General features: G+C 42.5%; 3 protein-coding genes across 5 annotated transcripts; 1 reads left to right on the top strand and 2 right to left on the bottom strand.

The window, feature by feature from the left end:
• The first annotated feature begins 241 nt into the window (after nucleotides 1-241).
• Nucleotides 242-10,910, top strand: smarcc2 (SWI/SNF related, matrix associated, actin dependent regulator of chromatin, subfamily c, member 2). Of its 2 annotated transcripts, none has more exons than XM_063474215.1 (26): nucleotides 242-372; nucleotides 1,000-1,119; nucleotides 1,217-1,302; nucleotides 1,430-1,505; nucleotides 2,033-2,125; nucleotides 2,220-2,289; nucleotides 2,376-2,445; nucleotides 2,620-2,695; nucleotides 3,176-3,420; nucleotides 3,544-3,668; nucleotides 3,777-3,830; nucleotides 4,008-4,045; nucleotides 4,134-4,264; nucleotides 4,432-4,503; nucleotides 4,589-4,702; nucleotides 4,791-4,944; nucleotides 5,024-5,140; nucleotides 5,258-5,320; nucleotides 5,439-5,697; nucleotides 6,103-6,264; nucleotides 6,391-6,452; nucleotides 6,642-6,762; nucleotides 6,850-7,013; nucleotides 7,121-7,255; nucleotides 7,380-7,743; nucleotides 8,433-10,910. In XM_063474215.1, exons 1-26 carry the CDS (start codon nucleotides 262-264, stop codon nucleotides 8,495-8,497), a joined length of 3,147 nt encoding a protein of 1,048 aa, XP_063330285.1. In that variant the 5' UTR covers nucleotides 242-261; the 3' UTR covers nucleotides 8,498-10,910. The 2 variants fall into 2 exon arrangements, with proteins under 2 accessions (XP_063330285.1, XP_063330284.1); XM_063474214.1 differs by having other exon boundaries at nucleotides 1,424-1,505.
• myl6 (myosin, light chain 6, alkali, smooth muscle and non-muscle) lies at nucleotides 10,838-15,513 on the bottom strand. Its single transcript, XM_063474216.1, has 6 exons — nucleotides 15,250-15,513; nucleotides 14,955-14,982; nucleotides 13,884-14,027; nucleotides 13,010-13,183; nucleotides 12,770-12,847; nucleotides 10,838-11,131 (listed from the first exon to the last, which is right to left on the bottom strand). Exons 1-6 carry the CDS (start codon nucleotides 15,250-15,252, stop codon nucleotides 11,103-11,105), a joined length of 456 nt encoding a protein of 151 aa, XP_063330286.1. The 5' UTR covers nucleotides 15,253-15,513; the 3' UTR covers nucleotides 10,838-11,102.
• A 1,466-nt stretch (nucleotides 15,514-16,979) lies between these two features.
• tsfm (Ts translation elongation factor, mitochondrial) lies at nucleotides 16,980-22,661 on the bottom strand. Of its 2 annotated transcripts, none has more exons than XM_063473074.1 (6): nucleotides 22,544-22,661; nucleotides 22,116-22,268; nucleotides 21,885-22,013; nucleotides 21,648-21,770; nucleotides 20,170-20,251; nucleotides 16,980-17,594 (listed from the first exon to the last, which is right to left on the bottom strand). In XM_063473074.1, the coding sequence occupies exons 1-6, from the start codon at nucleotides 22,589-22,591 to the stop codon at nucleotides 17,203-17,205; spliced, it is 927 nt and encodes a 308-aa protein (XP_063329144.1). In that variant the 5' UTR covers nucleotides 22,592-22,661; the 3' UTR covers nucleotides 16,980-17,202. The 2 variants fall into 2 exon arrangements, with proteins under 2 accessions (XP_063329144.1, XP_063329145.1); XM_063473075.1 differs by having other exon boundaries at nucleotides 22,537-22,645.
• Between the last annotated feature and the right edge of the window lie 1,381 nt (nucleotides 22,662-24,042).

Genomic DNA, 24,042 nt, shown 5'->3' with positions numbered 1-24,042 from the left:
AGATCAGCTCCAGATCACCAAACTGCAATATTAAAGCACTGATAAAGCCATCTATCTATCTATCTGTCTGTCTGTGTGTTCTGAGAGGGTAGCATAAACATTTTTATAATAGTATTGTTGGAGGACAAAAAACATTATCTACACCGCTGCGCCCCCTGTTGTACTTTGGTTGTCACTACAGTCTGTGCTGTCCTGGAGCTGCAGTTTCGCGCTGTTGTCGCTGGGCGGCAGGCAACTTCGACTAGTTGTCTGCAGGCAAAGATGGCGGTGCGGAAGAAAGACGGCGGCCCGAATGTAAAATATTTCGAAGCGTCTGATACCGTTTCTCAGTTTGATAATGTCCGCGTCTGGCTGGGAAAGAATTACAAAAAGGTACCGACCGCATGTTTTGCTATCCTACAGAGAGACCTTCCATTTTTCACGTTGAAATATGGCCACTTACCTATTGGGCAGAGGCAGTGACAAAGAGAGGAGGGAGGGTGCTGCTGAGCGTCCAGCTGTTTGATTCACTCGAGCCGGGATACAAAAGGATGCTGAGCCAACAGCTGCATCAGATGCAGCCACTAACGGCAGCTTCTCTGAGCACTGTTGTAGTTAAACCGATCTAAAACAAGCACATAGTCTGACCTCAGAGGATGGATTTTTGTTGAAGGGTGACTTTAGCCGGCCAGCCCGCTAGCTAGCTAGTAAGCTAATGGGCTAACGGTGAGGCAGCTCGGATCCAGATGTTGGCTCTGTGGCGCGCCGCGCTGACTGAAGCAATGTCCGGTGTTGAATAACACTGAGCGCTGCGCTGGTGTTTAAACACAATAATCGAATAAAAAAAAATCATTTTTAGTAAACAGTGATAAAAATGAAAGGTTAGCGATATTTGTGACTCCATCCCCTCCCCATTTACCAATCCGTGTCGCAGTTTTCACTGAAATTTCTTTCCTTTGAGATATCCGATAAAGGCATCCAGCAGCACAGTTGAGTTTATTTTCATGTGTTTGCGCACAGTACATCCAGGCCGAGCCCCCCACCAACAAATCTCTGTCCAGCCTGGTGGTCCAGCTGCTCCAGTTCCAGGAGGAGGTGTTCGGTCGACATGTCAGTAACCCTCCGCTCACCAAGCTGCCGGTACGTGTCTTAAACATCTGTATATCTGTTACATTCAAACATAGATACCTAATTTAAACTGCTGTTATTCTGAATGTGTTGAGTTGTATCCCTGCAGATGAAATGCTTCTTGGACTTTAAGTCAGGAGGGGCTCTCTGCCACATCCTGGCTGCAGCCTACAAGTTCAAAAGTGACCAAGGATGGTAAGACTTTCTTTCTAGCTGAGTTTAGGCGTCTGGGCTAGTGGCTGTTAAGTTACGGTGCTCAGTTGGATATTGGCTATGTTGCCGTTTCGTGTGTAACTCCAGTCTAAACTCCTGGTAGGCGCAGGTTTGACTTCCAGAATCCGTCGAGGATGGACCGAAATGTGGAGATGTTCATGACGATTGAGAAGTCCTTAGTGCAGGTGAGTTTTGCAGCAGTGCTTTTATGGTTGTCAATGGACAGTAGAAAATTTCAGGCCATATTTTGATTAATTTATCTAACAGGAGTAAATTTTTGATGGTTTTTCCTACTGCAGGCATTAAATTTAAATGATAGCAAAGTGAACACCGTGTCCTAAATTTCAAAAGAGTCTGGGAATCAAGCTGCCTGATCATTACACATAGATGTACTGAAAGACATCCACAGAAATCCTACTTAATCAGTCCTGCAGTTTTCCAAGATCATCTAGATTTCTTCATCTGCTGTGGCATGGTGATTTCTACTTTTAATCAGGTTCGTAGGACAAGTACTGGGCAATTAATATTCCAAAGAGGGCACATGAGAAACTGGGACTGTTATGGGAGACTGCACCAATAAGCTTATAGCAAAACTAATATTGGGCAGAACTGAGTTTAGATTATTGTATTGTTTTGTGATTCTTCTTGATTATTTGAATCAATCCTTGCAAATGTAGTTGTGTAAGTGATGTATCTGCTCCAATTCTTCCAGAACAACTGTCTGACTAGGCCCGTCATCTACCTGAGTCCTGACATAGAGCCAAAGCTGTTGGGGAAACTGAAAGACATCATCAAAAGACATCAGGTGTGTTTTAAAGGAGCCTTTCAGGCAGATCATTTACTACAGACAGATTTAATTTACATTCAAATGGTTCTACTCATGTTTTCTTGTGTTGCAGGGCTCAGTAACCGAAGACAAGGCCTCCAGCTCCCACGTTGTTGTGCCTATTCCTGCCAGTCTGGAGGAAGGTGAGGTTTTGTCTCGGTAGGCATTGTTACAAGTTTTACTGCACGAGTCAGATTTGCGCTAACATCGTCCGATCTTCTTGGTCCAGAGGAGTGGGTTCGTCCTGTGATGAAGAGAGACAAGCAAGTGCTGCTTCACTGGGGATATTTTCCTGACAGGTTTGTTCTGAGCACTGTGCAGCTCACTTTTATCTACTTGTCTTATTTTCTCAATACTTCTTTGGTTTTTAGAAGGTTAAGCTGACATTACCCCTCCTGCTGTGGTGTTACATGGCCAAACATGTGCTTTTCCCACCTAATGCGAGCTTCAACATCATTTCCTTCACTGTTTAGTTACGATACCTGGATCGCAGCCAGTGAAATTGAGGCTGCGGTAGAAGATCCTCCCTCCCCAGAAAAGCCCAGGAAGGTATTTGTTGTTGCTTTTTTTCTGTCTGTGTCAGTCTGTATGAATTTAAGCAGCAGATTTTCTAATACTCCCTGAGTTTAATCAAGTATTTGACCCCTTTATTAATGGTACATGATACTTGCAGTATTTAAATTCAAGGATCTTTTTTTTTATTTGTCCACTGTGCAGCACTTAAATGTTACAGATACATCTGTATGTTTTTGGAAACCTTTTTGATTTCAGCTTGAATTTTAATTTGTTCTTGTTCTTTTCTGCAAAATGAAGTCTTTAATAACAGAGGTTAATATCATGAGTTTCAGTCTTTTATTATAATGTTTATTATAACTTTATTATAACTTTTTTATAACTCAGTTTAGGTCTTCCTTCTTCCACCTCCTCCTCTACCATCCTGGTGGTTGACATGATTGCTGAAAATATTTCACTTCTGGGCAGATAATAATTGGTTTATTTATTTATCATTTATTTATTATTTATTTACAGGTCCATGCAAAGTGGATTTTAGATCTAGACCAGTACAATGAGTGGATGAACGAGGAGGACTATGAGGTTGGAGAGGGCTGTCCTAAGAGGAAGAGGATCTCCGCCAAGACCCTGACAGATGAGGTGACCACACCAGACGAGCGGAGGGACAAGAAACCTGGCAGCGCCAAGAAGAGGAAGCGCTCGCCATCACCCTCCCCAACCCCACCACCTCAGGAGAGCAAGAAGAAGAACACCAAAAAAGGGTTTGTTAAGAGTCACGTCCTGATGCATGATGATGTTCTTCGACTCCCTGTTGGAGAAAAAAAACAGAGGGTTATGAGAAATAATGCAATACACATTTGTTTCCTTTGTGTGCGTGTCAACAGACCAACGACCCCGTACACCAAGTCTAAACGGGGTCAGAGGGAGGAGGAACAGGAGGACCTGTCCAAGGATTTGGATGAAGCTTCACCTGTTCCAGCATCTGAAGAGGGAAACCCAGCAAAGACAAGTATACAAGTCTACATATATTTTGAAAACACATCATATATATATATATAGATATTAATGGGTCCTCTTTTAAAATATTAATAATCAAGCCAATTCTGTCTCCCTGCAGATAACACCAAGAAGGACTCTGATTCCACCCCAGTTAAAGGAGGGACAGATTTGGGTGAGCTTCACCTACACAATCATATTTAACCACCGCCAACCAGTTTAATAAATGCTTCACCAAAAATGGCAAAGGCTTGTTGTGTTCGGCTGTTATTCATCAATAATTTCCAGTAATAAAGCACTGATTAATCTATTGACCCTTTCACACACGCGTCTCTTTTGTGTGATTTAACAGATGAGCAAGAAGACGAGTCCATGGAAACAACAGGAAAGGTACTTTAACAATTAATAGTACATATGACAAAATCATGGCTGTAATTCTGTGTTGGTGAGCCCGACTGTATGTTTGTATGAACAACAGGAAGAGGAGGAAGGCTCCCCGAGTGTGAAGGGCGAGCCGGTGAAAGGCTCAGACCTCCACGAGGACAATGTGACTGAGCAAACCCATCACATCATCATTCCGAGCTACGCAGCCTGGTTTGACTATAACAGGTAAGAATAAAAATGGTTTTTTCCCATGTGAGAACAGAATGAGGAAAAGAAAAGTGAACTGGTTGAAATGAAAAGCAGCGCCACACGACGTAGTATTAGACTGTTTTAAGGGTCATCCATGAGTGAGTGAAATTTGTGTTGCATACTTGCATCTGTTTTTCTTCCAGTGTTCATGCCATTGAGCGCCGAGCCCTGCCAGAGTTTTTCAATGGGAAGAACAAATCCAAAACGCCTGAGATGTAAGTGTTTGATCAGTGCACAACACAGTGCTCAATGATTTATATCTGTTTATCTGTCAGATATTTAAAAGCCTCTTTGTTTCAGTTATCTAGCATACAGGAACTTCATGATTGACACCTACAGACTGAATCCTCAGGAGTACCTGACCTCCACTGCCTGCCGTAGGAATCTGGCAGGAGATGTGTGTGCAATCATGAGGTAAGGGGAGGATAGGTGTTTCTAACCAGTGTTTGCAAAATCTCTCACTGCCTGCGATGAATACGCCGGACATTTTCTCCCCCCACAGAGTCCACGCCTTTCTGGAGCAGTGGGGGTTGATCAACTACCAGGTGGACTCTGAGAGCCGGCCCACACCCATGGGTCCTCCCCCCACCTCGCACTTCCACGTCCTGGCAGACACTCCATCCAGCCTGGTGCCCCTGCAGCCCAAGACAGCTCAGGTTTGTATACACACACGCATGGACACGTGCGCACACATCTTCAAGGTTGTTTTACATATGTTCCTTTTTGACCCTGTAGACCCCTGCCACCCAGCAGATGATGTCATTCCCTGACAAAGTGAAGGAGAAGCCAGCAGATCTGCAAAACTTTGGGCTGCGGACTGACATGTACAGCAAGAAGACAAGCTCTGCAAAGGTACAAGTCCAGGAGGGTGAATAACAGAATGACTGTTTCTCTGTAATTTCTATTTACTCACCATAATATCGGTGGTTTAATTGTGTTAACAAGGTGATGGTGATGTTTTGTGTGCAGAGCAAGAGTGCAGCCAGCTCCATGAGGGAGTGGACAGAGCAAGAAACACTACTACTACTTGAGGTACACTCAGTCAGTGTTTTAAACATGATCAGAGAGTGTAAAAGCAGCCACAGTAATACCACACTGGGAAATGTCATCATGGAAAGATGGAGCTAAATGTAGGTTTTACTTCCCTCAGGGTTTGGAAATGTATAAGGACGACTGGAACAAAGTGTCCGAACACGTGGGCAGCCGTACGCAGGATGAGTGTATCCTGCACTTCCTGCGGTTGCCCATTGAAGACCCGTACTTGGAGGACAGCTCCTCTTCTCTGGGCCCGCTTGCCTACCAGCCGGTACCTTTCAGCCAAGCAGGAAACCCTGTCATGAGCACCGTGGCCTTCCTCGCCTCTGTAGTCGACCCACGTGTGGCCTCGGCCGCAGCCAAGTCTGCTCTGGGTGAGAAGTAACTCCATTTGAAATTTCCCAACTCTGTAGAAAACAAAAATGGTCTCTTTGTGTTGTTACAGTTTGAGCTAATAGTAAGTGCCTGAATGGGAAAAAGAGGAAGCAACAGGGCACTGAAAACATCAACCAGTAAATAATCCAATAGGATAAAAATTAAGACAGCAAAATACATTTTAATTTTCTACAGTGAGACCATTAAATGTTAAACAACACCTTTCCAACACTTGACCAAATCCTGTATCATTGAAGCTCCAAATGTCTGTACATGCCATTCATAAAACCGCTTTTGTTCAGGCAACAATTTTGTTCATTTTCAATCTACTAAAGGTGACTAATCCATCAGTGTCCTTGTTTTTGCTTCACATCATTAATTATGATTTATCGCTCCCTGCTCAGAGGAGTTTTCGCGTATGAAGGAGGAGGTTCCAGCTGCTCTTGTGGAGGCTCATGTGCGGCGGGTGGAGGAAGCAGCGAGGGTCAGCGGCAGACAGGACCCTCTGTATGGCCTGGAAGGCAGTGGCATCGCAGGGACCGGCCTGGAGGAGGGAGAGAGGCCTGGTAGGATAAATGCACACAGCACAAATTTTGGAACGCTGCATTACAAAGAAAATTAAAAATAATGATTTTAAAAGTTGAGTAGTCGGAAAAAGCACATTGAAAGGTTGTGGCTTGCCTTCTCTACAGATGAAAGCAGTGATGAAAGCAAGAGTGACAACCATTCTAATGAGGAGAAGCGAGAGGCCAAGGTATGATGAGAGTTCACTGTAACATAATAGAATGTCATTTTATAAACATGTATATATATATATATATATATATATATATATATATATATATATATATATATATATATATATATATATATATATATATATATATTATCTCTGCTGTAAAAGTTCTGTGGATCATATTGTGCTGTTTACTTTGCCACACAGGAGAGTAAAGATGGAGCGAATGAGGAAGAGGAAAAGCAGGCAGAGAATGGGAAGAAGGAAGAAGAAAGAGGAAGAGAACCTGAAGTAGAGAGGGAGGCAGACAAAACAGAGTCTGAGATGGGTACAAAAGGGTTTTGTCTTCATAAGATGTTGCAGGCATAAAGGTTTTGGTCAACAGTGAAAAACATTAAACTTTTGTTTCTCGTAGGTGATGGGGAGAAGGAGAAGGATGGAAAAGAGGGAACAGAGGAGGGACAGAGGGAAGGGGAGAGTGAAGGAGAAAGGAAAGCTAAGGTGGAGCGTGATGTGGGAGAGGGGAACCTGGCCACTGCTGCTGCCTCCGCTCTAGCAGCTGCTGCTGTCAAGGCCAAGGTACAATTAATTGAGTCAAGGTCTTAACTTGTCGTATCTTCAATCTTCACCTTTTTTGGTTTTTATTTTTTCTGATTTGAGATTCTTCTTCTTCTTTCTCCTCACAGCATTTGGCTGCAGTGGAAGAGAGGAAGATCAAATCTCTGGTGGCTCTGCTTGTGGAGACTCAAATGAAGAAGCTTGAGATTAAACTGCGACACTTTGAGGAGCTGGAAACCATCATGGACAGAGAGCGGGAGGCTGTGAGTGGGGAATTTAAGGATATGTAGCATTAAAATAAGAAAATTCTTAAGTTACATTCAATGTAGTGTGTATAGTATGCTGTTTTCCTAAATCATAGACATGTCTGTCTGTCTCTGTGAGCAGCTGGAGTACCAGCGGCAGCAACTGCTGGCTGACCGTCAGTCCTTCCACATGGAGCAGCTGAAATACGCTGAGATGAGGGCTCGCCAGCAGCACTTCCAGCAGATTCAGCACCAGCAACATAGCCAGGCAGGGGGCCCTCACTCCACCCAGGCCACCTCGGCCCCGGCACCTCAAGGCCTGACCGCAAATCAGCAAGCTCCCAGCACACCAGCGCCACAGCCAGCCCCCAGCCCCGCACCACCAGCCGCTTCAGTCCCAGCTCCCGAGTCCCAGCCACCACCAAGCGCTCACACCTCGCCACCTTGTCCCCCGGGGCAGACCCCAGCTGCTCACTCCAGCTCCAACACTACATCTGTACTCCATGGTGAGGTAGCAGCTTTAATAGTAGTTAATACATTTACGTTTGCTGTCAGTTCCTCGTACATCGTAGTTGTAATATTTATTTATAATTATTACATTCATTAGTTATGGACATGTTCACAGACATGTTTATTCCTGAAGCAAACTCAATAATATGAATGTGTGTGAAATACATGAAATTGTGCAGTGGTGCAGTAACGACAATTAAAAGCTGCACAGTTTATCTTATCTTTGTCAACATGTTATTAACTAAGACCAAAAAGCTGAAACAGAGTTCACTCATTAAAATAGGACTTCTCACTCTCTTGATTGTGAGATACTGTTGGCATGATGCAAATGATCAAACAATACCAAACATTTCATGCCAACATGACTTGGGATGGCTTGTAATGTTCTGAAACCTAGCTTTGAAACAACACTCGTCTCAGTCTTGAGTTATTTCTGAATTGAAGAATCTAAGGTTGACACGGAGAAGATCAATCATTCTTTTATTTCACAAGTACACATCAGTGTTATAGTATTGTTTGGACTACGACTCTAGTCTAGTATTATAATATATCATGATTATATCATAGATTCTAATATATCATGCATAATTCACGTTTTGTGAATATAAATGACTAAATTTAATAAATTAATGATACTATGTTACAAATCGTACCTAACATTTTTCTCCTGTTTGCCCCCTCACAGAGCCCACCGCCCCTCTCCCCGGAGAGACGCTCCACCCCTCAGCTCCGGTCCCTCCTCCACAGTGAGAAAAAGCAAATTTCCTGAGAATCTGAATGACTCTGACCACTTTGAATCCTGCCTGTATTATCTAAAATGAAGAAGTCATCAACCGAAGGAAGAGAACTCATTTTACATTTTCTATTCTTTTTTTTGTTTGCTTGTGTGTTTTCAAGAGGACAATTGATTTGAGAAAGAAAAAAAAAACGCCGATATCAATCCGCCTTTGTTTTGACTCTATGTTAGAAAAGAAGTCCTTTTTCAAATTGAACCGACTAATGAAGAAAATAGATTTTCATCCTGCGTGTTCGACTGCATCTCACTTTGGAATTTTAAGCTTGACACCAGGAGATCTGGTAAGCTTAGATGGTCTTATCAACATGCTGGCACTCAGTGAGAAGAAGAGAAAAGACTCATCTCATGTTTTCAGTGTTTTGGAAATTGTTGCATTTATTTTCCTGCAACAGTTTGTCACAGCTAGTGAAGTCTCGTACTTCCTACGCTCTCTAGCGTCCCCCTCCCCCCTCGTACTGTAGGTACTGATTAAAATATATGTAAGACAAAAGCACTTTTAATATGTTTCTGTAGGTCGCATTGAAAGACTTGAAGCAACCCTGAAATTGAACTTGAGCACTTATATTATCCCTTTCTTGTCTTAAATACAGTTTTGGAAAGCTAATTGGGGAAATGAATTTTTTTTCTCTATTTTCAATTGTGTCATGTTTCTAAAACCCGTCTGAAAGGAATGAAGACGATTCTAATCAAAAGATGCCACACTGAAATTTAACGCAGAGTGGATGCAGTTTGGGAAAAGTGTACTGTAAACTGGATTTTCTGTTACAAACACCTCTCTTGTTACACTCTAATGATAATATGGGAACTATTTGAAAGTAATGACAACCTGAGGTCTTGAAAAGGCCTCTTTTTGTTATAGGAGGTTACTCCCTCCCACATTTCAACAGCACTTAGAGAAAAACGTGACCGTGGCGCTTTGTGTTTTGCAAGTGCAAATGAACTTGAAGCATCCGGGCTGTGGTTTTTGTGAGGAATGTAATTCTGTTTGAAAAGAAAGTCTGGGATTAATACCGTTAGCGACCACGCACGCGTTTATTTGGATTTGGACTTTGTGTAAACTGCTAAGCCAAAATGTTTTTTTCTAATCATGTTTATCTCACATTTATTCAGTGAGTTTCATTGTGGTTTCTTGGTGAGTGAGGAGGATGTTTTTTAGCAGCTTGGTGCATTTCGCTTTAAAGATGTAAGAAATGCTGACGCTGTAAAAACACAAGGGAGCACCTTAAACAGCTGACAATGGAGAATCGTGTCCTTAATATTTGCAACAATATCCTCACTTTGTATCCTATACATTTATATATTTTTTACTCTCTTTTTTGCCATCTTCTTTCTTTGATATGTCAACATTGTAACTGTATATTACCTTTGTAACTGATATTTACCCTCTCCATAGTTGTGTGTGATTTGGACAGGACTGCCGGATCTGTCTGAGATGTGACTGTGAGCATGTGTGTATGTGAACGCATGCCATTAGGATCTGTAAACCATGTTACCGTTCAGTTTTATTTTGTTTTGGGTTTTTTTTTTACAATTTTTTCCAGTGCCATCTGTTGTTTGAAGAATTTACGAGAAGAAACGTGTTGTTCTGCACATCATGTCAGTATCATGAAATATAATCCAGTCAGATGGTGAAACTTTACAGTCGATGTCCGTCAAGCCAGTATTGCAGTCCTCACCACAGTTGTGAGCATAAATGGACTTCTTTTATCTGTGTTATTATTACATTGTGTGGATTTTGTGATATGAAATAAGTGTCCGTTCAGTTTCTATATGTTTTTCACTATGCCGAAGGTAGCAGCAGTTCCATTGATTATTATACAGTAGAAAAGTTTCCTCTGTAAATCATCACATTAGTGCTGACAGTTATTCTGGCAGTTTGTATTAAAAAAATGTCAAAACTGGTTTTAATTACAAAATGTTTGGGAAAAAATAAAGATGTGAAGAGGAGACATTGTTCAGAGTGGTTTGTTGACTTGCTAACTTAAAGTATCTGATGACGAACGACTGCACAGTATTTCCTGGTGGACCTTGAGGAGGCATCGCCTGGCTGATGCTCTTTATTTGGATGTATCTAATTAGCTAATCAGCCAATTATCTCCAACTGATTTTTATTTTTGCTCAATGTGTAAACCTAACATCACTAATTCATATAGCTCAGGACACGACACACAGAAATCATCTGATATCCACTTAAATGATTGTGAAATATTTTTCATCATGCTTGTAATGCGACTTTAACCAGACTCACAGGCCTGATGACACTTTGTAAAACAGCATTTTTATTTCAAACTTTCAGAAATCCCATTATTATTTCCATTCACAAGAAAACTGCTGACAAGACAGATAAAGATGACAAAAGTTAAACAATCCGGGGGGATAATACTACTGATTGTGCCTGCAGGTGAATGTTTGCAAATTGAGGTGAAAGTGTCTCTTCACATTTGACAGAAAAGGCACAAAAATGTCACAGAAACAAAACAGACTTATTGGGGAAGGGATGACATGGATAGAAGGGCAAGACAACAGAGAAAATAATCTGGAAGTGGTCCTCGGAAGTTCTCAACCGCTCAGCACCATCCGGACGAGCTCTGTGTGGAGAGTGATGGAGAAAAATCAGCATTTCAGAGTACAGACACAAGGTCAGGTATAAGCCATTTCCTAACCAGGCATATCAGCAAATAGGATCAAAAGCCTGGATTTATTTAGAATAGTCAGATTTATGAAAAAAGGCAAACAGCTAGGGAAGAATAGTGTTAAAAGAAAAAAAAAAATGTGTGGTAGAAATGTTTGAGCTCTGCAGACAAATTAAAATAAACAATTTGTGTCTGTTTGCAGCATTTTAGCTCATGTTTACACTTGGTGCACCCTGATATCCCCCCCCCCTCAAAATCGTTAGCTTTAAACATGGGACCAGCCTTCAGGTGTGCATGGATGCTACATGCAGGCCACATTTAGGTGGGGCTGGGGAGCACCGCAGGAGAGAAAGGTTAAAGGTCAGAGAACACCATCAGTGCTTAATATCTACAGACTAACATCACAATTCATTTAAAAAAAAAAAAGAAAGAAAAAAAAAAGGTTAATTCACTACCCTCTGTTCAACCAGATATAATATGATAGACAAAAGCAATGAGACAGGAGTCAGTGAGCATGAGGCAGTCGCACAACTACGCAACTACACTGCAAAAGTGCACAAAACAAGACAGAACTGTGTCTGGGGAGACATTAACAATATGCAGAATATGCAATGTGTTTTATGATTCATATATATTCATATAACACTATTAGCCGTTTACTGCTAGCTTCTCACTCCTCTCAATTCTGCTTGCTGGCATTTCAGTGTTGCAGTGTGTTTGACCTCTCAGGGCCTCCATAGACAGAAAAACACTGTGTACAGAGGCCCTATATACATCCAATGCAGCCTGAAATCTATTCTAGGCAATACCCAGCAAAGCTGCAACTGAGAACTCAAATGTCCAACTCTGATGGAATGAATATCACACAGTTTTTAGCCCGACACAAGGCTGCGCGAAGTCCCACTAAGATTATGTGACAATAAAGCAGGTAAATATGTGTAGCTGGCACCACAGCACATCTAAACCAAACACTCTGTAAAACAATCTCCTGTGCTACTTGTGAGAAATTTACAAAAGCTACTGAAACTTGAACTTGACTTTGAGATTTGATTTCATCTAAGATTTTTAATTGATGAACCTATGGTATAATTTCAAAATTCTATGTCGCCTCATTATTAAGTTACCGAATTCACAAACTTGGGTGTCCATGCAAGGGGGGCAACTTTTATGTCCTTAAAAGCTGTCCCCCCATAATAGTGTTTTTGTGGACATTTTGTTGACTCCATTTATGCATAGGGGACTTTCACATACTTCACTGAAGAGGAATGTGCCACCCTGCCTGGACCTCTTGCCCCTCCTTTGCCCCCCTATGTAAACTTTTCTAGATCCGCCACTGGTCCATGCCGCCTGCCTGCCCAGCGGGGTAATGACAATACCCCATCAGCCTTTTACTGCTCAGGGGTAAAAATCAATGGCAGTAGTGTTATTTTTCCTGATATAATCTGGTTCTTATTTGTCATTTGTCACTGAAGAAGTCACTTGGATGAGTGACGAAACGTTACTCCCACTGAAAATGCTACGTCCAGATGAACAGAATCAACTTTTGGAGATTCTTATTTGTTGTTAAGAAGGTTTTTATGCACAATGATCTACCTTCATAGTTAATGCAGCCATTGGCGTCTTCATGTCCCGCTAAAAGAGTCTCCACCTCTTCTTCTGTCATCTTTTCACCTGGAAGATAAAGAAGAACATATTAGCACTGAGGCACAGAATTAAGAAATAGACATTTTAAAGAAGCAGAAAGCACAGCCTTTACACAGATAACTACTTGAACGCAGGCCAACTGTGATTTATAGATCGTGACTAATACTTCATGTATTCTGCAGGTCTTACCTAATGTGGTGAGGACATGACGCAGCTCAGCTCCCATCACTGTGCCATTTCCCTCCTTGTCAAAGACGCGCAGGCCTTCAACAATGTCGTCAAAGGAGCACTGGTCCTTGTTCTTAGCAATGGCCTGATACATGGGCAGGAACTGCTCAAAATCCAGCATCTTGGTGTTCATTTCTGCAGGGGGACAAACAACAGTGAGCCTTCAATGTTGAAGGTGGCGTGAATAAGTTTGAGATAATGTGAGTTTTGGGGTTGAATTTAGTAGAATTTTGTGATGTTTTTCTGTGAGGCTTTTGTTTCTTGCCCGTTCATGGTGATGATTCAGAGTTCAGTCACATGGATGTGGGTGATGATATTTAAGGCTGACACAAATAACCTGTTTATCTGCATGCTGAGCTGGTAAATGTATGTTTTTCCTGCTGCCACTTTCTTTGGACCTGCTGTGGTGACCCTTTGGGCAAGGGAACAGCCAACAGTAGCATCAGATAAATAATGTTTTGTGCACATTGTTATTATGATCAAAACTCGTTTTGATTGCATGTGAGAAAATCTAGACATTTTCTCAAGATTTAGAGTTTCTCTAGTGATGTGAGGGACATTGGAGCCCGTTTACCAAGTGTTAGATTGTCCAGAACAGTTTGCACACAGCAGTAAATTTAGTCTGCAGATAAAGACGTGTTTTAGTTCAGGTGTGACTCTTACAAGTTACACTGACAAAGTAAGCCACTAAGCAGTGACTTATCACCTGTACTGCTTTGCAGAGGTTATAACGAGACCTTGTAATTGTACACCTAACCACACTCTTAACCAAAACAAACTAATGCTGCAGTGATAGTCATCTGCTTTTGTTGTGAGTAGTGAATCAGATACTAGCCTTCCAGCTTGGGGTTTCCCAGGACTTTGAGTACTTCAGCATTGACCGGGTTCTGTCCCAGAGCTCGGATAACATCGCCACACTGGCTGTAGGTGATCTTCCCCTCGCCCGTCCGGTCAAACAAAAGGAAGGCCTCTTTAAACTCTAGTGACAAGGAAAGCAAATGCAGAACTCCAGTTCAGCTGCAGAGTATGTTAGGTTCCCAAAAATTACAGACAGGCCTTCATGACACAGGTAATGACGTATGCACCAAAGCTTTACTGATACTCTGTATGTGGGAAGGAAAACATGATTTTTCATACGTTGTTTTGACAGTAAACACTAGCAGCTTCTGTGCATGCAGTTTCATTTCAAAAAAGCAAGAGGTTAGCAGGTGGGCCAATAAAATTCTCACGTGGTAAAAACGCTTGTTTGCAATCAATGGTGCTTTTACACTAAAGATGATACACGGCACTTCATTACTATAAAATACACAATGTAGTTTTTTCCACTGGAATCAAAAACTGACACGCTTCACATAAACCAAGTCTTCTCCTCACTGTCAGTGGGTGAGTGTGCGGCACAAAATTTAAAAAGCATGAAAAGCATTTCTGTTCTGTTAAAAAAAACAAAAACACCACTACAAAGCAAACGTACCATGGCAAACAATGTAAACTGTGTTTCAGTGCCGTTTGACACACCTACACCCGCACCAGAAAAATGTGAGTCGTTATTATGTCTGCTAGCACATCACACATTTAAAAAGCTCAAGCATGCAAACAAATCAACATGTTTCGCCCAAGTCCTGTTTTGCAGGTTAGCACTAGTGATGAACTCAGAGTTAAACGCTTGTCCAGTTTGAGTCGTGAGGCGCCTTCAGGTTTCCCACACAGTGAATGCCATTCAGTGAGGTGAGTTAAATTTAGCTCACTTTCACATTGCAGTTCTCATTTACCTGCAGCGATCCTACACAAGTACAGGGCCAGAAGTCAGATCTTTCTTTCTTCTTTTCTAAATATGTACTGGTTACATCAATCCGATGAATGTTATGGATAATAAACCCCTTTAACCCCTTTTCATAATGAGACTCACCCATGATCTGGTCCTCCGTTAGGTCGGACTGGTTGAGGCACAGTTCAGAGAGAGGGGAGAAACAGTTAGATGAGACAAAACGACAGAGACTTCAGTGAGATTTACAAATGAGTTAATCCCGCAATGGCATCAATTACAGGCAAGAAACGGCTCGGAGCTAAAGGCTCGAGTGAGTGAAGCAGGCTAGCAGATTCGCATTTAGCGTTACCTAGGCTGGATTAGGAGATGGTGAAATCATTTTCCATAAATACAGCAAAATGCTGATATTTCCATAATTTTTTTTTCTTTGACTTACCATGTTTGGGTTTTTTTTAGAGGGTTTAGATGACAGATGGCTCAAGCTGCTGGACCTCCTCTGAGCTCCGAGGACTCAAACGGCTCCTGCTTGGTACATCCCCGGTGATGTCACCGTTGCTTTGGCAGCAACAGCCAATCACATGCCTCCATTTCACAGCTGCATTTCTCGCATAGTTGCAGGGTTGCAGCTCGTTTGTGGTGCAGCACGGTGCTGCAGAGCGATAACCTGCACGCATGCTACACACCCCCTTCCGGTTTTCTGAAAAAATAAGATGCGACACATTAACACACAAATGTAAAGCAAAGCTACTGCGTGAACGCTGTAATATCGAATATTTTTAAGGTGGAATTCCCATCGTTGAGTCCTGCTATAGCCACACATTAATGGTATAAAGCTGTGACAGATGACGCTATTCTTTAGACTTAACCTAACACCGCCTGCTTTTTAATCCCGGGCTCAGTGAAGAGCCAATAATCAGGCAGCTTGACAGCTTTGTGCCTACATTGCATCTGCTTACCCTGACAATAGGTTATCAAATGGTTGAAATTCCTCAGTTCTATTTTTATTGAAGCAACAGCACTTAACGCATGTATAGCTTTTTCTATTAACAGGAACCTCTGTAAACGTTTCTGTAAATTAATAAAAACTTTATATTTTGAACTGCCAGAGCTTTTCCCCCCAGTTTTGCAAATTCATCATGTAGTTTCACTGGTGCAGCCCACTTACGATCAGTGTGGGCTGCATGTGGACCACAATAACATGACTTTGACATGATTTATAGGGTGATCTAGGCTTGTTTTTGATTAGGCATTTGATATACTGTGTGCACAGAGCACTTCTTCACTGAAGCATATCAAATGTGTTTTTTTATTTTCTTCAGTCTGTGTTTGGCCCCATCATCTCAATCACCAACCAGTCGCAGTTGGCTGCCCCTCCCTCAGCCTGGTTCTGCTTGAGGTGTTTATTCCTGTCAAAAGTGAGTTCTTCCTTCCCCCCGTCTTCACGTGCTTGCTAGTAAGGGGGGTTGTTTGTTAGGGTTTTCTCCACAATACTGTACTGGCTTTAACTTGCAGTATAAAGCACCTTGAGATGACTGTTGTTGTGATTTGGTACTATATCAATTAACCTAAATTTAGTGATAAGGTTTAAAGTGGTTTTGCTAAAAATGTTGTTCTTTGCAATGAGGATGCATAACAGGTTGGGTAATTTGTCAGGAACGAGATCACAGATACAAGTGGTGAAAATGAGCTTTCTGTGAAGGGTGGCTGGCCTCTCCCTTAGAGATAGTGCAAGACGTTCAGCCATTCGAGAGGGGCTCAGAGTAGAGCCACTGCTCCTGCACATTGAAAGGAGCCATTTGAGGTGGTTCGAGCCTCTGACAAGTATGCCTCCTGGGTAAGGTGTTCCAGGCATGTCCCATCGGGAGGAGGCCCTGGAGCAGACCCAGGACATGCTGGAGGTAATATCTCTTGGTTGGTCTGGGAACGCCATGGTGTTCACCCGGACAAGCTGGAGTTGGCGGCTTGGGATAGAGAGGTCTGGGCTTCTCTGCTTAGGCTGCTGCCCCCGCGACCTGGCCCCGGATAAGCGGGAGAAGATGGATGGATGGTAAGTTCAGTTAGGTTACAAAGCAAGAGGTTCGTCATCTATAAAGATAACTTTTGAAAATAATTACCACTAAACCTTTTCATTAAAAATTTTTTTATATTTGTGTGTTAAAATACAGAGTAGTGTATAAAATGAAATACTTAGATATTCAGGAAAAAGACTTTATTGTTCAATTGGTCATTTCATCAGGTACCAGTGTTTGCGGGCACACATACTCTTTCAAATTCATGATGCTGTGTGACTGTGATGCCTCAGTCTTACAGAGTACACAAAAACCTGAATTATATTCACACATGAAATGAAGACATGTCAAATTCAGCTGGATGAACAATTTCCCTCTCTTCATTCTGCGTCTTCAGTCGTCTCGCCGCACTGAAATCGGACAAAGTCTAGCACTCGAGCCTGCTGACCTCTGAGGAACTGTGCCACAGTCCTGCTGGGGTCTGCCAGGAAGGTCTGAGGCAGCAGGCGTGTCTCACTTTCACCACAGGGCAGGTCATCCATGTTACCCAGAGACAAAGGGGACTCTCCCACTATATGCTGTCCCAGTTTACGACCTAGCATTTCCTGCTCTCCTTCCTTTCCACCCTGAAACACAACCAGGGCTCCATAACGGCCCATGGCTACCTCGGTCTGGGTGCTGATGCCGCCGTGTACATATGAACCAATTTTCCACTCAGCAGGGATGCCCACCGTCACTGCCCGCTTCAAAGACATGTTCTCACCAAGGCGACCTGAGGAGTAAGAGGCACTGATATAAAAACCAAAGCCTGCTGCAACAGACTGTTCATTTTCATGCTATTAAGCAACAATTCAAAAACTTGACAATTTCAATTTTGTTTCCGCTCTATTTCTATTTATTTACATTTGTTTCAAACCAAAACAGCTAAATTTATTCAACTTTCAGATGTGCACTCCTTCCTGACAATCTGACAGCATCTAAACATGTCAGCTTCACACTTGAATGAACAACCTAGCAACTTTTCTGCAAAACTTTAACTGCCTAATAACATCCAGCCTACTGCATTAGTTTAACAGCCAAAGTCTGAATGTATAGAGTTACAATATTTCATACACTGCTCAAAAAAAGTTAAAGGAACACTTTTTAATCAGAGTATATTATTGATCTGGTCAGTGAAGTAGCAGAGGGGGTTGTTAATCAGTTTCAGCTGCTTGGTGTTCATTAAATTAACATGGTAATATGAGGCAATATCTGGACCCTATAGAGGTTACACAGGTAGTTCAGCTCGTCTATGATGGTACATTTGTATGTGTCATTGCCAGAAGGACCGCTGGGTGGCAGCACAGCCTCAAGAGCATGGAGGAGATTCCAGGAGACAAGCAGTTACTCTAGGAGGGTTGGCTAGGGCCGCAGAAGGTCCTTTAACCCATCAGCAGGACCGGTCTCCACTCCTTTGTGCAAGGAGGAACTTGAGCACTGCCAGAGCTACAAAATGACCTCCAGTGGGCCACTGGTGTAAATGTTAATGTGTCTGAGCAATCAGAGATAGACTTCATGAGGGTGGCCTGAGAGCCCAACGTTCCCTAGCTGGCTCTATGCTCACTGCCCAGTACTGTGGAGCTCAATTGTCATTAGCCAAAGAGTACCAGAATTGGCAGGTCCACCACTGGCACCTTGTACTTTTCAAAGATTAGAACAGGTTCCCCCTGAGCACAGACTTGTGTGATGGATGCCAAAGGGTCTGTTGAAGCCATGGAGAATGTTATGCTGGCTGCAACATTGTTCAGCATGATTGGTTTGGTGGTGGGTCAGTGATGGTATACAAAGGCTAGGGAATGCCACCCTGACTGCCATTAGCTATCCTTGAAATCCTTGGATCCATTGTCAGACCCTACACTGGAGCAGTGGATCCTGGGTTTATCCTAGTGCATGAAAATGGCCGGTGTCATGTTGCGAGAGTTAGCAGACAGTTCCTGGAGGATGAAGGATTTGATACAGTTGACCATCCCCCCACACTCGCCTGATCTAAATTTAATAGAACACATCTGGGACATTATGTTTCGGTCCATCCGACCTCACCAGCCTGCACCTCAGACTGTCCAGGAGCTCAGTGATACTGTGGTCCAGATCTGGGAGGAGATCCCCCAGGACTCCTAATGCCGGGCTCACACTGTGCGATTTTTGGCCCATTTTGAGCCGATTTTTGAGTCGTGCGACCGTTTTGGTGATCGGCCCGAGTTTGTCCTTCATCGTGCGTCGTGCATCGTGTAGTGTACGTGGGGTAACGAGAAACGATTAACACCTCACGACCAGCTCCCGATCATCAATCGCTTGGTCGGGAGGATTTCAAACATGTTTGAAATCCTCCCGACCGTCGGGAGGGTGTCACTGCAGCTTCTCACACTGCGCACGCGCAAACACAAATGTCAGCGAAAAAGACGGCGCAGCACGGCAGTGCAGCGTGTGATCTGGACACAAGCGATGGAGGCACAACTTGTAGAACTTTGGGAGCCTTTTCGATGTGGCCTCACAAAATTATCACGACCACAACAACCGTGAAAATAGTTGGATTTACATTGCTGCTCAATCACAGCTGCCTGATCAATGTTTTTCATAAAGTTGATGGTGGTGGTGCGTGTCTGTGTGAGTGAAAGACACAGAGGGAGAGCGAGCGACAGATTTTCTGTTATAACCTTCATTTTTATGGACGCACAGTGTGAGCACTCAGGTCGCATCAGAGCATCGGGCCGTATAGTGTGAGACCCTGCATCGTGACCTATGAACTTCTAACCCCTGCGAGTCAATCGTACAGTTTGAGCAGGAGCTGAATCGCGCGACTGAAAAAAAAAATCGCACAGTGTGAGCCCGGCATAATTAGGAGCATGCCCCGACGTTATCAGGTATGCAATACAAGCACATGGGAGCCATTCAAACTAGTGAGTACCATTCTGAGTTGCTGCAATAAAATTTTGGTAAGACAGACTAGCCTGTCACATAATGTTTTCACTTTGATTTTAAGGGCATCTTTAAATTCAGCCCTCTGCAGGCTGCTAATTTTCCTTTCCATCAAAGAATTTGGCATCCTTATTGATACATAGATATCCAGCATGATCCCCCCCCCCCAATTGAGATCTGATGTGTTTTTAACATATTCCTTTATTTTTTTGAGCAGTTTACTTTATGTGTGTACCACATTTCTCTCCATCTTATATTTCTATTAAGCTGTGAGCATAAAAGTGAAATGCCTGAATAACAGAAAACCATAATTTTAACAGACTGCAGTGTTATATGTCCCATGTGTGAAAAGTGCTTTACAATGAGCAGTGTCCCTTAAGCAAAGTACTGACCTATAGTGAGAGCCACCTGATCAGCTAGTGAGGTTCCTTCACCCACGCTGAGTTTGCTTAAGTCATCGCTTGACAGGACACTCTGGAAAGAAAAGCCAGTTTGTTAGTGTAAGGACTGCTAAACAAGGCTAATGTGTAGTTTTGCTTTTCTTCAGGAGTGTCTAAGTGACTAGAGCAGTGATTCCCAAAGTGTGGGCGGGGGCCCCCTGGTGGGCTATGAAGGTTCTGCAGGTGGGCCGCAGTAATGACAGAAATTCAGTTTGAAATTACTCACAAGTATGTACAGTTACCTATTTATATAAAATTTATTTATTTATAAAAAAAGGGAATTTAAACTGGTAATGGGATGTGGTTACTTTGCAATATTACTCATTACTCTGACTTAAATTTACTGCTCTTGTATTAAAGTTGGTGTCCCAGTGGCAGGTGGGTCATCCATTAGCCTAATGCTTTGCATATGACTGGGTAGCATAAAAAAAAAAATTATAGCCAAAGGCCTGTGAGGTTGCTCTTTTTTTTTTTTTTTTTAATACAATTGTTCTTAAAGGAAATGCAACATTTTAGCTCATATTTTGATTAGATTGAAGATTTAAGGTTGGACCACAGAAAATGTATGCAACACTGTAGTAAAAAAAAACAAACAAAACACCCAAAAAAACCAAACACCCCCCCCCCCCAAGAACAAAAAACAAAAAAAACAAACCCCACACCAACAACACCACCACCAAAACCCAAAACACTGAAGTAGTAATGCACTTTTAACCTACCAAACCCAGTGAACGACTAATAACACTGTTAAAGCATGCACTGCCATAATTTCTGTAATCTGTGCGTTTCATTTCACCTTTGGTGGGACATATGGTTATGCAGCTTCAGGTTGACCTGGTCAAGAGGAAACAGAACTAGCTAATAAAGGAAATGGGTAACAACATCATCATCATCGTTTCCCAGGTTCCCTGAAGCATTCTTAAAGGAAGCTGCAATTCTCATCTGGTACGTGTCATAAGTGTTACTCTGTCAGCATTGACACATAAAAACTCTGGTGTATCAAAAAGTTGTTGCACAAATCAGTTTTAAGAGTTCAAGTACTTGTGTGGCATAACAGGATGTTCAAAACACCAGTTTCAGTTTAAATGAACAACTAGTAGTGTTTGGTCATGGCTGTACACAGCTCATGTTTCCCTGAAGCTGCATGACCAATTGCTATGCTCGTCCCTGTAGGTGCCCCATTGGTTGGTGTGCATGTTGATGTACCTTGTTGCTGATGTATTGCTGTGCATTCTTTCTGGTTCATACCTACACTATTATGTTTTGTCTGAAGGCCACATGCTAAATCACGTTTTAGTTTAGATTTCCATGCACCTTAGAGGTAGGTGAAGTTGTGACACAATCCACTGATCTGTTTCCATTAACATTTATGAAATTAAAAAACAAACAAACATTTATTTCTACTCCCAAGCCTCAGCATGCATCTTTACCTTTACATATCCCGACTGACTTTGAGTTTTATTTCTGTAGTGGGCCAAGGTGGCAAATGTCACATCCTTAACCAGCTGCTGGAACTTCTCATTGCGTGCCACAAAGTCTGTCTCACAGTTCACCTGCATCAAAAAGAACAGAGACAAAAGACCAAATTGCTGAGAAAAAGAAAAAAAAAAGGAAAAGGGAGAAGAACTAGGAGGAGATGGCTAATGAATCCGCACCAGTGGGCTTACCTCAACCATTACTGCAGCTTTGTCCCCTACAAACACGCCAATCAGGCCCTCTTTGGCTTTGCGACCTTCGAGCTTGTTTGCTTTGCTCCAGCCCTCCTTCTGGGCCTGCTCATGCAGCCATGTCTCTGCCTGAACATTTGCCAAATTACATTAAAAACAGTCCCAAAGCTCATTAGTTTCAAAGACGTAACAACGCTGAACAGCACCTGACAGATTAGGAAAGGTCCTCACCTGTGCTACGTCATTATCGAACTTCTCCAGGGCTTTCTTACAGTTAATAAAAGTGTAGCCGGTGCTTTTCCGCAGTTTCATGAGGAGGGCTTTCTCTGCTGCCAGCAGCTGACATCCCGTGTGTAAAGACTGCACATGCCGGCCAACACTGACCTGAGAGACACAGATGAGGAGCACACACCACAACTTCAACAAAGCAGCCACATTTATGTATTTGAGGACCAATCCGATGCCATTGGTCACAGTAAATACCAATTTATAGGAAATTTTGCTTCTGCTGTGATATCAAGTGGCTATGAAATGCACGAAATGCGAATGAATTAGCAAAGTCAAGTCACCGAAGATGTCCCACAAACGCAGGAGGCTAACTCAGAGAGACAAACAACACGAGTTTAAAGTTAAACGTCAATCATGCGCTTACCCCTTACCTTTGCGACATCTCTTGTTAATGTTCTGAACAAAAAGGTTAAGGACATCTTCGCATCCAGCAGAAGTGAGCAATCTTATGAAAGCTCAGAATGTCATTGACGTCCACGCTGTGGAAGGAAGCCGTCCAGCGACAAAAGTGTTTAAGTGATTTGCTTATTGCACTTCTGCGCCACCTAGAGTACTGGAGGGCAGCCAGCCCAAGGTTTTGCGGAGCCTTGGGCAGATTTTTGGGCCACCGTCCCCAGCTAGTCCTACTATTAAGGAAAAACACAGAGGGCTCCAAATCAGGCTTGATAAAACAGTGCACAGAAATAAAGAGTTCATTCAAGAGAGAGAGCAACAGGAAATGCTCGAGAAAGGAACGGACTCCAAGCTTGAAGTCTTGGAGGAAAACTACCAAATGCTCCAAATAACTCTTGAGGAAACACTGCTCAAAAATAAAGAGTTGCTTCATGAGAAAGACCAACAGAAAATACAACGAAGAAATGGATTGCAAGCTGAGGAACATCGAGAAACACAAGGAAGGCTTGCAAGTAATACTCGATGAAGCTCTGGAAAGAAATAAAGAGATCCTTCAAGACAAGAAACAACAGCCCGTAGAGCAGAGAGACATGCAGAGCAAACTCCAAGCCATGGAGGAAAAATACAAAGCACTGCAGGTGAAGCACGATAAAACTCTGCACAAAAATCAACAGTTGCTTCATAATAAGAAGCAAATGGAAATGAAACAGAAAGAAATGGACTCCAAGCTTGACGAGATGGAGGAAAAACACAGAGGGCTCCAAATCAGGCTTGATAAAAAAGTGCATGGAAATAAAGAGTTCATTCAAGAGAGAGACCAACAGAAAATACAACAGGAAGAAGAAAAACTTATTCTCCAGAGGAAAAATCAAGAACTCCAAGAATTGTATAATGAAACGAGGTACAAAACAACTGTACTGGAAGGAGAAAAGAAAAAAATGGAAAAACAATGCTCAGTGATGCAGAGTAGCATCAATGAAATGCTGAGAAAAAATACCGAACTTGAGGAACTTTCTAAGAACTTGAAGTACAAAAACACTGAAATCCAGGTGCAAAAGCAAGAACAACAGAAAACACATAAAGACCTGCAGTGTAGACTTCAGGAAATCCAGAAGAGAAACCAGCAGTTGGAAGACATGTACAAGAAAGTAGAATAGAGAAATACAGATGTGCACAAGGCAAACTGAATAGAGGAGGCAACAGTTAAAGAACTGAAAGACAAGCTTGAAGAAAAACAAGAACAATTAGAAGACATGGTGAAAAGATGCAACAAACTTGAGAAAGAAAACACAGAAACAATGGATGAGCTGAAAATCCTCATCATTGAGAAAAAAGTGCTCGTGGAACAGTGTCTGAAAAAGAAGAAAAAACGCTTCCACTGGTTCTGGAGGAGGGACACTGCTGCTTCTCACCTGATGTAACCTCGTCTTCCTCCACCTCTATTCCATCTTCATTTTCACCTCTCCCCTCCCTCCTT

The sequence above is a fragment of the Pelmatolapia mariae genome, linkage group LG5 (genome assembly GCF_036321145.2).
Source record: "Pelmatolapia mariae isolate MD_Pm_ZW linkage group LG5, Pm_UMD_F_2, whole genome shotgun sequence".
Classification (NCBI taxonomy): domain Eukaryota; kingdom Metazoa; phylum Chordata; class Actinopteri; order Cichliformes; family Cichlidae; genus Pelmatolapia; species Pelmatolapia mariae.
The sequence above is the reverse complement of the archived record's forward strand: the minus strand, read 5'-3'. Positions and strand labels throughout refer to the sequence as shown.

Excerpts from the sequence above, each read along its gene's own strand:
- myl6 (XM_063474216.1), bottom strand. Across the intron at positions 14,028-14,954 it reads AACGGAGGACCAGATCATGG|AGTTTAAAGAGGCCTTCCTT; the intron begins GTGAGTCTCATT and ends CCTTGTCACTAG. Across the intron at positions 11,132-12,769 it reads TGGCTGCATTAACTATGAAG|AGCTCGTCCGGATGGTGCTG; the intron begins GTAGATCATTGT and ends CTCTCCACACAG.
- tsfm (XM_063473074.1), bottom strand. The coding sequence starts at position 22,591 with ATGTCCTTAACCTTTTTGTTCAGAACATTAACAAGAGATGTCGCAAAG. Across the intron at positions 22,269-22,543 it reads TAACAAGAGATGTCGCAAAG|GTCAGTGTTGGCCGGCATGT; the intron begins GTAAGGGGTAAG and ends TGTGTCTCTCAG. Across the intron at positions 22,014-22,115 it reads TCGATAATGACGTAGCACAG|GCAGAGACATGGCTGCATGA; the intron begins GTGAGGACCTTT and ends GCAAATGTTCAG.
- smarcc2 (XM_063474214.1), top strand. The coding sequence starts at position 262 with ATGGCGGTGCGGAAGAAAGACGGCGGCCCGAATGTAAAATATTTCGAA. Across the intron at positions 6,265-6,390 it reads GGAGGAGGGAGAGAGGCCTG|ATGAAAGCAGTGATGAAAGC; the intron begins GTAGGATAAATG and ends CCTTCTCTACAG. Across the intron at positions 7,256-7,379 it reads TGGACAGAGAGCGGGAGGCT|CTGGAGTACCAGCGGCAGCA; the intron begins GTGAGTGGGGAA and ends CTCTGTGAGCAG.